General features: G+C 40.7%; 1 protein-coding gene across 1 annotated transcript; it reads right to left on the reverse strand.

The window, feature by feature from the left end:
• Positions 1-9,220: 9,220 nt before the first annotated feature.
• PPP1R3C (protein phosphatase 1 regulatory subunit 3C) lies at positions 9,221-14,289 on the reverse strand. Its single transcript, XM_033224208.1, has 2 exons — positions 13,786-14,289; positions 9,221-11,641 (listed from the first exon to the last, which is right to left on the reverse strand). Exons 1-2 carry the CDS (start codon positions 13,797-13,799, stop codon positions 10,702-10,704), a joined length of 954 nt encoding a protein of 317 aa, XP_033080099.1. The 5' UTR covers positions 13,800-14,289; the 3' UTR covers positions 9,221-10,701.
• Positions 14,290-14,729: the final 440 nt, after the last annotated feature.

The following is a 14,729-nucleotide window of genomic DNA, read 5'->3' on the forward strand; positions in this document are numbered from 1 at the left end:
ATGAATTCAGGTTGTAAATCCATGAGAAGGCCAGATTGTGGTTATGAATTTTAGGAAGAGTTGATTGGGGTGTTTTTCCATCTATTAGGTACTGCAAAAGTAATTGCAGTTCAAATCATTATAACTAGGTTCAAACATATCTTCATTAATCAAAATAGGACCCATTACAATCAACATATTTTTGCCAATGAGAAATAAGTTTGTTTATTCCTGTAGCATAAAAATCCATACTTTGGGATTCAACAAACTCTTGGAAAGCATTTTCTGCATCCTGCTGGTTGTGGAAGCGTTTTCCCTGCAAAAAGTTGTCGAGATGCATAAAGAAGTGAAAATAGTCGGTTGGTGAAAGGTCAGGTGAATATGGCCAATGAGGCAAAACATCGTAGCCCAATTCATTCAACTTTTGAAGCGTTGGTTGTGTGATGTGTGGTAGGGCATTGTCATGAAGAAGAACTGGGCCCTTTCTGTTGACCAGTGCTGGCTGCAGTCATTGTGATGTTCAATGCATCTCGTTGATTTGCTGGAGCATACTTCTCAGATGTAATGGTTTTGCCAGGATTCAGAAAGCTGTAGTGTATCAGACTGGCAGCAGACCACCATACAGTGACCATGACCTTTTTCTGGTGCAAGTTTGGCTTTGGGAAATGCTTTGGAGCTTCTTGGTCCAATCACTGAGCTGGTCATCACCAGTTGTTGCATAAAATCCCCTTTTTCAGATACGCCATAACCCAATCAAGAAATGGTTCATTGTCATTGCGTACAGTAAGAGAAGACAACACTTCAAAGTGACTATTTTTTAAATTTTCGCTCAGCTCATGAGGCACCCACTTTTCAAGCTTTTTCACTTTTCCAATTTGCTTCAAATGCCAAATGACTGTAGAATGGTGGACGGTGAGTTCTTAGATAACTTCTTATGTAGTTGTAAGAGGATCAACCTCGATGACTGTTCTCAATCTGTCATTGTCAACTTGCGATGGCCAGCCACTATGCTCCTCATCGTTAAGGCTCTTATCTCCTTTGCAAAAGTTCTTGAACCACCACTACCCTGTACATTCGTTAGCAGTTCCTGGGCCAAATGTGTTGCTGAAGTCGCAAGTTGTCTCCGCTGCTTTACAACCCCTTTTGAACCCGAATAAGAAAATCACTCAAATTTGTTTTTTGTCTAATATCATTTCCATAGTCTAAAATAAACATAAAGTAAACAGCAAGTAACAAGTCATTAGCAAAAAAAAAAAAAATTGTAAGGCAAGAAATGCCCATTAAAATGATGTATAACATAACCACATTTATTTAAGAATGTATTCCAATATCAAACGGTAAATCCCAACAATGCAAAAACCACAATTACTTTTGTACTCACCTAACATCTAAAGCTAATGTTGAGACAGGCATCTTTCCTAGCTGAATTTCTCTGTAAAAGTTATTTTCTTACTGAGAGTGTATCCTTTCTAGGTCTTAGCTATACTAGATATTAACTGTGACACTCCTAATCCACCCACACACTTTAATGGGCCCTAATCCTTTGTCTTCTGTCCCCTTAGCAGTCATAGCTGTTGGTATCCTGGGGATTAGCAAATAACTTCAGGACAGGTGCTATCTTCAATACACATTTACCTCTCTAAAGACCTGCTTTTGCTTTTCATTTAGGAGGGCAGAGAAGGCCTTTAAGGCCATCCTTACTCTTCCCAGCTCAGCCAATAATTCTAAAGATATAATTAGAAAGCATTTTATCTAGCATTTTTAGATGTTTTGTACTGGCAGGATTTGGGAGAAGGCAATCTAGACTTTAATTTTAAATTTTAAAGGCCAAAGTCATCTTGGTCATGTTTTACAAGGTATACTTTGGGGATGCTATCAAACACTTCTTTAGGTACTAGAATAATCCCTAGAATATTCTCAGAGAGCAGAGGTGAAATAATTTTCCTGCCAGGCTACCAGCCTAGTTATACTCTTCAATTTTTATGATAATAAAGTATACTTATTCTCTTCTTCTTAGAATAGGATGAGACACTGGACTAAATGCTTTATCCAAGTTATTTCATTTAAGATACATGTAAGGTTATGACAAAGTAACTTGCCATAAACTAATGTTCCTGATGAGAATAATTAGAAGCCATTAAAAAAATACCCCCAAACTTTTTTGAAGACATTAGAGAGTTTCTGAGACAACCAGGGCTTGAAATAAGCAGAAACTATACAGAGAGAATCAAAGATCTGATGGACTTCCACTTCTGAACGTGAGAGGAGCTTTGAGGCAGATCAATAATAACACACAGGTCAACTAAAAATGCAGGAAAAAAATACCCAAAAAAGTCATTTAAAGGCATTAAAGAGCTACTTAAACAAGTAGGACTTTATAGTCAGGTTGAGCTGACATACTGCAGCATTTTTTTTTCTTACTTGGATGTGTTTGCTGATTCTGGGAAAGCAAAAAGCTGAGAAGCTGAGTGTTGCCTGGGAAGAAGGCCAATAGCACTGATAGAGCTATCGATGGCCTCATAGAGCTGGGAAGAAGAAAACTTAAGAATTCAGAAGTCAATATCCTGGTGAGGAGGGTGTATGTGGAAAACTGAATCTAACGCTCAGCTCATTTTCCACTCGAGATGTTTGCCAAACTCTGAAGGGAAGGAGAAAGAGGGAAGGAGGCTAAGAGGCTCACCAGAAAGCCTGAAAAGCAGAGTGGACTTCTGGCAGACTCAGTGTGCTGAGGAAACAAAGATTGGACTTCAAAACCTTCCAGGAAGAGGAACCCTGCAGCAAACATCAAACTCTCAGCTTTAGAAGGTCATAGATTAGAAGCAGAGGTGAACCAAAGATAAATATAGCTTTACCAAGACTGCAACTTTGCCTTGACTCAGTTCAATCCCTGATTGGACTGAGGCAAGCAGCCCTGAATCTGTCTGGCAGAAGAAAGAGTAAATATTCTCTGAAGGAAGATAATACATCTGGCAAAATTCTCTGTCTTTTCATCTATTTTCTTGAAAAAAAAATTTTTTTAAACAGGCTCTTACTCTGTCACCCAGGCTGGTGTGCAGTGGCATGATCACAGCTCACTGCAGCCTCAACCTCTCTGGCTCAAGGGATCCTCCCACCTCAGTCTTCCAGGTAGCTGGGACTACAGGCCCACACCACGACACCTAGCTAATTTTCGTGGGTTTATTTATTTATTTATTTATCCGTAGAGACAGGGTTTTGCTAAGTTGCCCAGGGTGGTCTTGAATTCCTGAGCTCAAGTGATCCACCCACTTCGGCCTCCCAAACCGTTTGGTTTACAGGCATGTGCCACCATGCCCAGCCCTTAAATTTTTAATATCTATTTTTGGTATACATGATACTTGTCATTTAATCAAATATTACTAGAATACCAAGAGGCAAGACCACATAAAAAAAAAGAAGAAGAAAAAATATATAACAGAATCAGACCCACAGGAGATTCAGATTTTGGAATTAGTAAACAAGTACTTTGAGATTAGCTATCATAACTATTTCCAAGAAAAATAGAGGAAAGGGGGGAAATGGATGAAAAATGAAGATGTTCACAGAAAACTGGGAACTATAAAAAATAAATAAAAATTTTAACTCAAAAATATAGCTGAAATTTAAAAATGCAGGAATGTATTTAAAGCAGAATTAGACATAGCCAAAGAAAGGCTATGTGAACTGGAAAACAAGTCAATAGCAAATATATTAACTGAAGTCCAGACAGAAAAAAGAGTGGGAAATAGAGAAAAGAGGATAAGACAGTGGGGCAGAGTGAAAACATATAACATAAGTCTAATCAGAGTCCCAGAAAGAGAAGAGAAAGAACATGAGACAGAAGAAATATTTGAACAGATAATAGCAGAGAATTTTCTAATCTCCACCTAAATCCATACCTAGAAGTATATATTTACTGAAACTCTCTTTCAAAAATGAAAGCTAAAGATGTTTTCAATTAAACAAAAACTGAGAGACTTCTTCACCAACAAACATATATTCAAAGAAATACTAAAGGGATTTTTTTCAGGCCAAAGGAAAAATGATCCAAGATGGAAACATAAAATACAGAAAGAATAACAGAAGGAGTGAAACACAGATAAAAAAAAAATGGTGACTGAACAAAACAACATGATCCTATGTCGTGGGGCTTAAAGTATATTTAGAATTAAAATATATAATAAAAATGCAAATGATAGGAGGATAGTAAAGTGTTTAAGGTCCTAGCTTTATCGAAGGAGATGTCAAAATGATCATTTTCACTATACTGTAAGAATCAAAGATGTGTGTTGTAATCACTAGGGTAATCACTAAAAGAAAAGGAAAAGAATCTGTAACTAACAAGTTAATAAACTGGAAAAAATTGAATAACAAAAAAATCCAAAAGAAGACAAGAAAGAAATGAAAAAGAACATAAACAAATGGGTCAAATACAAAACAAATAATAAAAATAGTATGCATCAACTCAAATATATCAAGAATTGGGTTAAATACAAATATACAAAATACTTAAAAGGTACACTATGAATGAAGTATCACAGTGTAAATGTTGTGACCACAAACTTTAAGTTTGAGCTCAAGTCTTAGCTCCAACACTTACTAACCCTCTGACCTTAGACAAGTCACAAATCTTGTTTGTGCCTCAGTTTCCTCATCTGTAAAATGAGGTTAATAAGAGAAACCACCTCACAGAACTGTTGTGAGAGTTAAATGAGGCTATCACTTAGAACAGTGCTGACCACGTAATAAGGATTATATAATTATAAGCTACTTGATATGGTTCGGCTGCCCTACCCAAATCTCATGTTGAATTGTAGTAATCCTCATGTCTCAAGGGCAGGGCCAAGTAGAGATAATTGAATCGTGGGGGCAGTTTCCCCCATACTGATTTCGTGGTAGTGAATAAGTCTCAAGAGATCTGATGGTTTTATAAATGGGAGCTCCCCTGCCCAAGTTCTCTTGCTTGCCACCATGTAAGACGTCCCTTTGCTCTTCCTTTGCCTTCTGCCATGATTGTGAGGTTTCCCCAGCCATTTGGAATTGTGAGTCCATTAAACCACTTTCCTTTATAAATTACCCAGTCTTGGGTATGTCTTTATTAGGAGCATGAGAATTGACTACTACACCATTGTTGTTATTAAGCCTCACAACAAGCTTGTAAATAATCAACCCATTTCATAGAGGACTAAATTGAGATTTGAGTGATAGTGCAACTTACCCAGAATTATCCAGCTGGGGTGTTACTATGAAGTGATAGGGGAGAGATGTGAAAAATGTCTCCAGCACTCATGCTCCATGACAGCAGAAATCATATTTGTTTTGTCTTGTTCATCACTATATATTCAGTGCCAAACATATAATTAGTGCTCTATTAATATTTGTTGTATGAATGAGTGACCCTTACTACAGTGCTATTCAGATACTGTACTGTCCCAACCAGTAACACAGAATACTAATATTAGTACTAAGTCCTTATTCAAAAACCACACTGTGAAAAGAAAAAATTGTGGTGAAACTTTTTATCATTAGTATTAGTGACAATACATATTTATTTATTACATACCATTGGCCAAATACTTTGTTAAGCACATCATTTCCATGATCTCACTTTATTCTCATAATCACTCTGTCAGGTAGGACATTTTAAAGATGGGAACACTGAGACTTGGAGATATTAAGTCACTTGATGAAGGTTGCACCACAAAACTGGTGGGATAGAGATTTAAATCTAGTTCTGCCTGACTCCAGACCTAATCTCTTAACATGTGAAAAGTATGTGATTCATCTACTTCTCTGGATAACTCAAATCTATCCTTAATTACAAACTAAAAAGTTGGCTCATATTACCTTGGCCCTGTGAATAATTGTTTTTGAGTTGCTGCTGAAACAATGGGCCTCAACATTTATGAACGCCTGTGTCAAGGGGAGCCACGTGATGGAGTTCCATTATCCTTCCACTAAATGACTTGGTGTTTCAGAAGACTAGACCTTCTCTGACCCCTGATTGAGTGGGCAGTTGTGGGGTGGGAATCCTGACTTGTCTGAGCCAATCATGAAGTCCCACTTTCCTGTTCAGAGACTAGTTTACATGCAGAATCTTATGTGACTTAATTTGGTCAGTGAAACACAGGGGAAAGTCTGCAAGTCTGCAGTGGAGGATAAAAAAAGCTTCTGGGCAAGGTTTATTCACCCATTAAAAAAAGTGACACAAGGAAGAGATAGGCTCCTTCTTCTGGTGGGGCTATTGTGTCTGCTTATCATGCCTGGAAACTATGGTGGCTATCTTATCATTAGGAAGTTAGCACAGGGACAATCACGAGTAATGAGGATCGGCTGGGCACGGTGGCTCACACCTGTAATCCTGGCAGTTTGGAAGGCTGAGGTGGGCAGATCACTTGAGGTCAGAAGTTCAAGATCAGCCTGGGCAACATGGTGAAACCCCATCTCTACTAAAAATACAAAAATTAGCTGGGTATGGTGGCACGCGCCTGTAGTCCCCGCTACTTGGGAGGCTGAGGCACAAGAATCACTTGAACCCAGGAGGCAGATGTTGCAGATGTTGCTGAGATCGTGCCACTGCACTCCAGCCTGGGTGATGGAGCAAGACTGTCTCAAAAAACAAAAAAAAAAAAAAAAAAGAAAGAAAGAAAGAAAAGAAAAAGAAAGAGTAATGAGGATGGTAAAAAGAAAAAATGGAAATAACCTGAGTCTAAGTCACTGACTTAACCAACTCTGAAAACACTCTACCTTGCATCTTGTATTGTAGGATAATCTATTTCCTTTGTAGTTTAAGATACGTGAGTCAAGGGATCATGCCACTTGTGCCAAAAAGCCTCCTCATTAACCTACTTCTATACACAAAGGATCAGAGAAAGAAAAAGAGATAATCAATCAGTAAAATTAAGAAGTCCATGTCCAGGTTGTTTAGCAGGAGATGGTATGAGCAGGGCTGGAGGTGTTGGAGAAGGGGCAGTAGGCCAGGCTCTACTATTTCTGTAATCTTCAGCAAGTTTTAATCACTATGGACCTCTATTTCGCCATCTGGTTGTTTTTTGTTTTTTTATTTTTTAATTTTTAATTTTTTTTATTTAGAGTGTGTGTGTGTGTGTGTGTTGTGTGTGTGTGTGTATAAGTGAGTGGAGGAATCCTCTGAGCCATTATATGACTCTGTTCTCTGAATCAGGACAGTGGAAAACACTCCACACAGCTTAAATCAGAGGTCCTCAAGCTTGATGCATATTGGAAACATCTGGAAAACTTTCAGAACTGTCCAATGCACAGGCCATGACTTGGACCAATTAAATCAAAATCTTATGAGGTTCAGGGGAAGGCATCAGTATTTTGTAAAGCTTGCCAGTTGAATCTGTTATGCAGCCAAAGTTAAGGACCACTGGCTTAGAGGGACCACCCAAATCCAGGAATGGGTGTCCACTCGTTGTCAGAAAGAGGGAAAGGTCAAGGCCAGGAGTCAGCAACAGTGCACATGGACTGCTCTGAGTTTGGGATCCTTGCCCACTAATGAGAGGGTTTGTTCAGATTACAGCTCCTAGTAGCTGCTAAAAAAACTCTATGAGAACCTAGAGATGAACACTGAGGAAGGGATTCTCCCTTTGCAGCTTGAAGGGTCACTCAAACTTGTGCAGAACTTTTGGATTCACATTGATAAAGATGCACAGTTCACTCCCACACTAGAAATTTCCAGCCTTTCAGTTTGGGGATGAACTAAAAGGAGAGCCATCAATTTAGAGGAAAAAAATAGTCCTTCCTTAAATAACTAAATTAAACTTTATATTTTTTGGAACAGAATAGCATGCATTCCAAATTCAAGTTATTCTCTCATGTTAAATTTTTAAAAGCAAAGTTGCTTCTACTATTAGGCAAGATAGCAGGATGTGAAATGCAGTTAATTCTATTTGAAGTAAAGCTCCAGGAACACCCTGCTCTTTGACCAGCTCCTCCCTCATCAGCTGCCCAGGGTCACCCCAAAATTGAGTCAAGCTGGCACAGGTGACCAGCACAAGTTGGTCATGCCTGCCTGGAAATAGCTCCCCTGTAAGAAGTGGGCTGTGGGAGAAGGGGCACCTCCATGGGAGATTTCAAGGAGGCCGTGTGAAGCAGAAGGAGGGACACTGAGTGACAAGTCACCTATCTGGATCTTAGTTTCTTCTTTTATAAAGTTAGGCACTTGAGCCCCCATGTCTTCGAGGTCCCTGTCAGACCCAAGTTTGATTTTTCTCCATCCCCTGGGAACAGGGCAGTCCACCGAACCATCAGCATAAATAGAGAGGAAACAAAATAGGGGCTATAAATTCCAGCACTTGCAGAGCTCGGCAGATAGTGTGAGAGAGTGAAGCCATGGGTGGAGACTGTGGCCAAAACAAGGCAGTATGACCCATCTAGGATGCATGCCCCATCTAAGGGGCACAGCTGCTATTCAACTTCATGTATTTGTTGCCATGTGAGGACACCTTACAATTTTTTCAGGAAAAAAAGTAAACCCAGATTTTTTAATGCAGTTGGCGGATTGTTATATCATGGCAATAAATTCTTTAAAAATCCTGTGTCATATAAAATACATCTGTGCCGCAGGTCTGTGGTTTACAGCTCTGACACAGAGGATTCTATGATATGATAGAAGTTTATTCTTCATAATTGGACCTTTTTAGTAGATTGGTCAACACGGTGCAGATCTTTCTTTAGATACACTGTGCAGATTTTAGGCCGAACTGGAGCAACAACTTAGGTTCATGGACCTGCTGCCTCTCACCCCAAGGAGCTGTGCTGCTCCCTTCATTCCAGGACTGGGGCCTACTGCTCCTTCCCTATGCCCCTCTGTGCAGCTGCAAGTTCTGCCCGTTCAGGAATGTGCTGTAGCCTAAGAGTAGAAGCCACTCCAACCTTTCCCACACCAACTCCTTCCCCATTTTAAAGCTGAGACATGGCCTCCAACACAACCCTGACCCAGCAGAGATTGTGTGTGTGTGAGCAAAAACCATAGATGAGGACAGTCAGGGTGGGGGAAGAAGCGGTAGCAATAGCTCAAGTTATTGCCCCTGCTCCCCAGCCCCAATGGTCAGGTGGTAGGAAGTGTGCTCACTAATGAGACTGGGGCCTTGTGAATATCCTCAGATGGATCCATGTCTCAGTCCATACTAACTCTGCTCAGTTGTTCCTAAACGAAAAATGAGAATGTCAGTTGAGTTTCTTATTTGACTGTGGCTTTGAGAAAGAAAATATACTCAGGTCTTATATCAAACACATTTATTCTTGAAGTGAGAAGCTCATCAAGGATAGCTAGAGGAGAGTGAAATATTTACAGTAAAAAAGTATGGATGCTAGCCAAACTTCAAATTCTGTCACTGCAGAGCTATTCCAATAGTACTTTTCCACCATGACACATCACACATGTTAAAATTAACTGCATTCTTGTAACACTTCTCAATGGTTGTGTACAATAATAGAAGCAACATTCTGGGACTCCCTTTCTTAAGATCCTACAGAATGAATTTATGCACACACAAAAACAAGTATAATACAAAACATTCAAAACAAGTCATATCCTTTTTTTAAAAAAAAGAAAACAGCAAGATGAAAATAGGCAAGTGATGGGTTGCTACTTCTATGTGCAAGGTACTGGATTCTTGTATTGAGAATCCTAGTGTCGGGCCTCACGTCAAACATCACATCAAAAAAGTGTGCAGAAAAATGAGTCACCTTCAATATGAAGGATGTGAGTTGACATGACAATGGTCTCAAAGATACAACATTATTGCAGGAGGACTGCCTGTGTACAGAGCGGACCATCTTATGAGGACAAAAACTCATGAGTTATCAGATGACCATTCAGATATTTGGGTTAAATGATGACAGTTTTCTGATTTAATCAAGGCACTTGCAAAGAACTATCTTTGACATGACATGAAGTCCCTACGTGTTGTTAGTCATTGAGGATGGCATGGTTTTTCTACACCAAGCATTCTATAACAAGAACCCAAGCCTCACATTTTGATCACGAAGTCACTTATAACATCAGGACTGCAAAGCCAGATTTGCTAAAACTTTCCCCCAAATTATGATTTTTTTATAGATCACATCTGAACAGAAAGGCTTCACTTAAGATCTTGATTCTCCAGAGCTATAATTCATCTTTCTCCAATACCACCCACATTCTTAAAGGTTATTTGACTTTTCTCCACAAGGGTATGTAGAATGGATCTTTTCCCCCTCCAGAAATAATTTCCCCAGGAAAGAATTGTAAAACCAACTTAAAAACACAAATAACCTTACATTTTTTCCACCAACAATGATCAGACCTCCCACTCCTCTGACTTGAGCTTCAGAGCCCTTTGTGTATACTTTTCACACATTCCTCATACCATTAACACAGCTTTCCATCACCATCAGCCATCCTTCCTCAACTTTTCCTTGCCCAACATGAAAGCTAGTGGATTGAGAGGGAAAGAGGAAGGGCACTGAAAAAGTATTACCTTTATAAAAATAGTTTTCAACCTGTTACTTGAACCTCCAAAGCCAAATTGGGTAATATCATCTGTATAGACCCCAACACTAAATTCTCAAGTGGCTTTCTTTTCCATAGCCAGGTCTCAAAAGCTCAAATCTAAATCTACTGATGGAGTAGCAAAGGCTTCCTAAAATTGAGCAATACAGACCTAGGATTGCATGGGGGAATATGACAAGTTAAGACCAGTTACATTGTTGCTTAATTCATCGATAAGAGGCCAAGTTCTCCATTCTCCCCCAGCTCTGCCACTCTGGGAAGAGCCCACTAGCCATCCTCGGACTGCCAAAGATTGTTGACTCTAACTCTGTCTTAGGAGAGGTCTGGTGGAATGCACAGTCCTGGGGTGCCATCTGTGTCTGCACCCCATCAGGCTTCCATTGAACATGAACAATTCTGTAATTCTGACCATCATTGTTGTCCCAAAAGACTTGCCCATTAGCATGGTAAGAAATGCAGAACTCAATTTTCTGCTCAGTTGGAATGACAGGGGGTAAGTCAATGGCAAATGAGAAGGTATCACTATCTGAGCCACCATACACATTTTTCATATAGACACAGTCCACATCAGTGTAGCTTTTCCAAGAATCGAAAGTGATACGGATCTGAACTTTCTTCTCAAAACTCACATTTTTGACTTTCACAGTCCCTGTCACTGTTCGCTCTTGCAACGAGCAGTTCTCCAGACAGACAAAGTTCTTCTGAAAGTGACTCCGGAAACTTAAGTAATCGGTTGAAGGCTGAGGGAAATCTAAAATCAAGTTTTTCTCCTCGTGGCGTTTTAAGGCAGAGGAGATATCATTAAGGTCCAAGAGATCAAACTGGAGATCCCACGCTGGTTCTTCTGGGAGGTCAGAGAAGACATGGATGGCAGTGAGAGAGAGGCCCTTGGAGTCAGCAAACACAACACGCTTCTTGGCTTGGTTGTGCGAGCACTTCCAGTCATTCTGTGATTTGGCTTCCTGTTTTATGTTGAGACATGGTTTCAAAGGCTTTAATTTATTCACAAAATGTCTTCGTTGAAAGTCATCGTAAGGGCCCAGGAAACTCTTCACAGGTGGTGAATGAGCCAAGCAAAGCCTCATGGCCACATCCACGGGCATGACTGAACTTGTCAAAGGACGTGGATCTAAAACCTGGATCATTCTGGAATGCAAAGGGAAGAGGGATTATCACCTGGATCGGAAGTGCTCTTTCCCAGTGCCAAATACATATGTACTATTTTTGTGCTGACTGAATTATAGCCAGTGCAGTAGATATCAGGCAAGTGCTATCATATATAGTAAAAGAGAACAGTATTAAGTGATCAGATCTTCTTTCTATGTCTACCTCTACCCTTGGCTGGCTAAAGGCTAAGTGTTAACTTCTTAAAACACTTAGAGGGTGATGGGGGTCTCAGTTTCCCCATCTGAGAAATAAAAGGGTTCGATTTGATTATCTCCAAGGCAGTCTTGAGAACCGTGTGCTCTGTTCTGGACCAGTGGTCCTCAAACCTGTCTGGTCACTATGCCTGGGGAATTCATTTTCTTTCTTTCTTTTCTTCCCTCCTTCCCTGCTTTCTTTCCTTCCTTTCTTCCTTTCCTTCCTTTTCTTCCTTCCTTTATTCTTCTCTTCCTCTCGTTCTCTCTCTCTCTTTCTTCTTTTTTCTTTCTTTCTAATTCCTAGGACTCAGAACCACTGAGGCAGAACTTCTGGGGCTAGAGCCAAGGGATGGATATGTTCTTAAAGCTTCCCAGGTGATTCTAATGGCCAGACAGGTTCAGAAGTCACAGTTCCAGACCCTCTGCTCCCTCTGGCTACTTTGGCTTATTTTGCTGCTAAATTGATTGACACTTCTCTGGTAAGGTAATTCACTTGAAAAAAAAAAAAATAACACGCAACAGTTTTGAGAGTGAGAAGGCTAGAGAAGAAGTCAAAGAATTCTCTTTGTACTTTGATTGTCATGCTCTTCCTCATTTTTCACAAATAACCACTGAAATACAAGTCAATAATTCATATGTACTTACAAACTGTGTAATTGATAATTCATCTAAAGAGACGCCCATGACAAGTCCACATTTAAGTGGAAAACCTGATTACCTGAAAGTTGGAGTGTTTTAAAATATACATTATATATATGCAAACTTATAAATATTGAAAAACTCTATAAGAAATACACCTTTCCTAATAATGTAATAATTATTATCTCTGGGTGATAGGACTATAGATTATGTATTTTCATTTTTGTTCCTTTTTTGGCATTTTCTAATAGACATTTATAAGTAGAAAGACAATAAAGCTATTTAACGTTTTAAACATGACTATGCTCAGCAATATTAAACCAAGAAGCATCCACAAAGAAGACTTTTCTCTGGCCTTTAGCCCTCATTATATATTTCCAAGCTTATGGCATTAGGATTTTTTCCCTATCTTAGCCTTACAAGTAAGAAGGGTGTGTATACTGTACATGACATTTCTCAGTCTGGCTTTAGTAACTCTCCTCACAGCAGCTCTAAACATGTATCCAAGTGGTCATTATCACAAAAATGGGTAATAACACTCGCAGAATTTACTGTATTAGCTCTGGGGTTTTTCTGGGAGACCTGCAAACTTAGAACAAACAAATGAAAGCTAAAGCTATATTTGTGGGTCTAATAATAGTTAATAGGCAGGATTTTTAGAGAAGTCTTCTGCTAAGCTATGTTTGGAGAACCTATTTAAAGTAGTTTTATGGCAGTTTTTTAATTTTATTTTATGTTATTTTATTTTTGCTTTTTGCATTTATAGAAAGACAGTTTTAGTTTGGGTGATTTCCTTGGAACTTTAAGTCCTGGACAAGAGTTAAAAGTAATCGTTTGCTCAAACTCTTGAGATTTTGCTATGGCAAACTGTGATAAGAAGGACGAATGAATGCGAACGTCGTCCTGTAATTTTTTTCCTCCAAGCTAAACCACCTAACCAGCAATGTCAGAGTGCTGTTCTCACCACTTCAGCTGCCTGTGTCTTTGCGACATTTGTGCAGGACCAAAAGAACAGCCGCATCCATGAGAAAATCAGAACTCAAGCTGATTCACGTTAAGATAACTTCTGCTTTAAGATGCTGATTGCTAAAATAGTCTCTGCTTAAGAAATAGAGTCAAATTTCTACACCTCCAAGGCCTCTCGGTTGCCAGATTCAACTAAGCAGTCAGTTCCCTTATCCTCCCCTGGGGTGCCCATTTCCAGAGATGACAGAACTGAAACGCCCCCCAACTTCCCCACAGCTGCGCGTTCCCCTGTGTTCCTAGCGCGCAGAGGTGCAGCGAACCTACCTGGTGCAGCTCATTAGGCAGACAGGCGGCGGACCGTGAAAGCCAGCACCCACTGCCTGCACAAATTCGAACCACAGCTCCCGGTCTTGCCCCCGCGGCGGTCGCTGGGAGAGATTGAGGGCCCGGCGCCTAGAGGCCACTTATCTGCTCCGAAGCACGTGACCCGATCCCTGGGACCAATCGCCGGGCCTCGGGCGCAATGGCGCGACCAACCAGCACCCAGCTGGGGCGCGAGCCCTCGCCACGGGAACATGATCGCCCCGGGGCCGACGTGCAGAGCGCGAGCTGGGCATCCCGGGGAGGTTCTGGGACTCCGCGGCCAGCTGGACGCAGCCGCGTAACGGGAACCCTGGGCGAGGGGCCGGGCAGGCACGTACCGCATGCAGCGGGCGCCGGCCAAGAGAGAGCGCAGCCAGCCTCGCCCAGGCGGGGCGCCAGTGCCTCAGGCTTGGGGCGGCTGTTACTTGGGAATAGCTTTGTGGGGCAGTGCAGTTGAATCTGCACACAGATGTGGCTCAATCCGAATGTGTATCGCATTTGAAATGTTTACGTTGTTCATTGCCCGGTGTATCCGCATTTCTCCCTCATCTTAGCCTGCGCGATCCCAAACTGGCTTCATGCTTTTAACAAATGTTGTTAGGAAAGCCTACGAGCCCCATAAAACAGCGAGGTGGCATTTAATTAAAAGACACTTTGTATTTCTGTCTATTCTTCAATTTTCTCCCCTGCGGGGAACACTAAAGCCGGAAGAGAAATGACCCTTTTCACACATACAGCCGTATGTGTGAAAGAAAAAAAATCACGCTGAGTATCACTGGGAAAGGCACTTCATGCTTGGGTTTTATTTTTGAAATGAAAATCTAACTAATGGCAGGTCTTCTAACTCCTTTGGCTCAACCAAAACTAGCTGGAAGGTCTTTGAATTGACACTTACTAGCTACACG

Source organism: Trachypithecus francoisi, unplaced genomic scaffold (assembly GCF_009764315.1).
Source record: "Trachypithecus francoisi isolate TF-2019V2 unplaced genomic scaffold, Tfra_2.0 Contig01436, whole genome shotgun sequence".
NCBI classification, from domain to species: Eukaryota; Metazoa; Chordata; class Mammalia; order Primates; family Cercopithecidae; genus Trachypithecus; species Trachypithecus francoisi.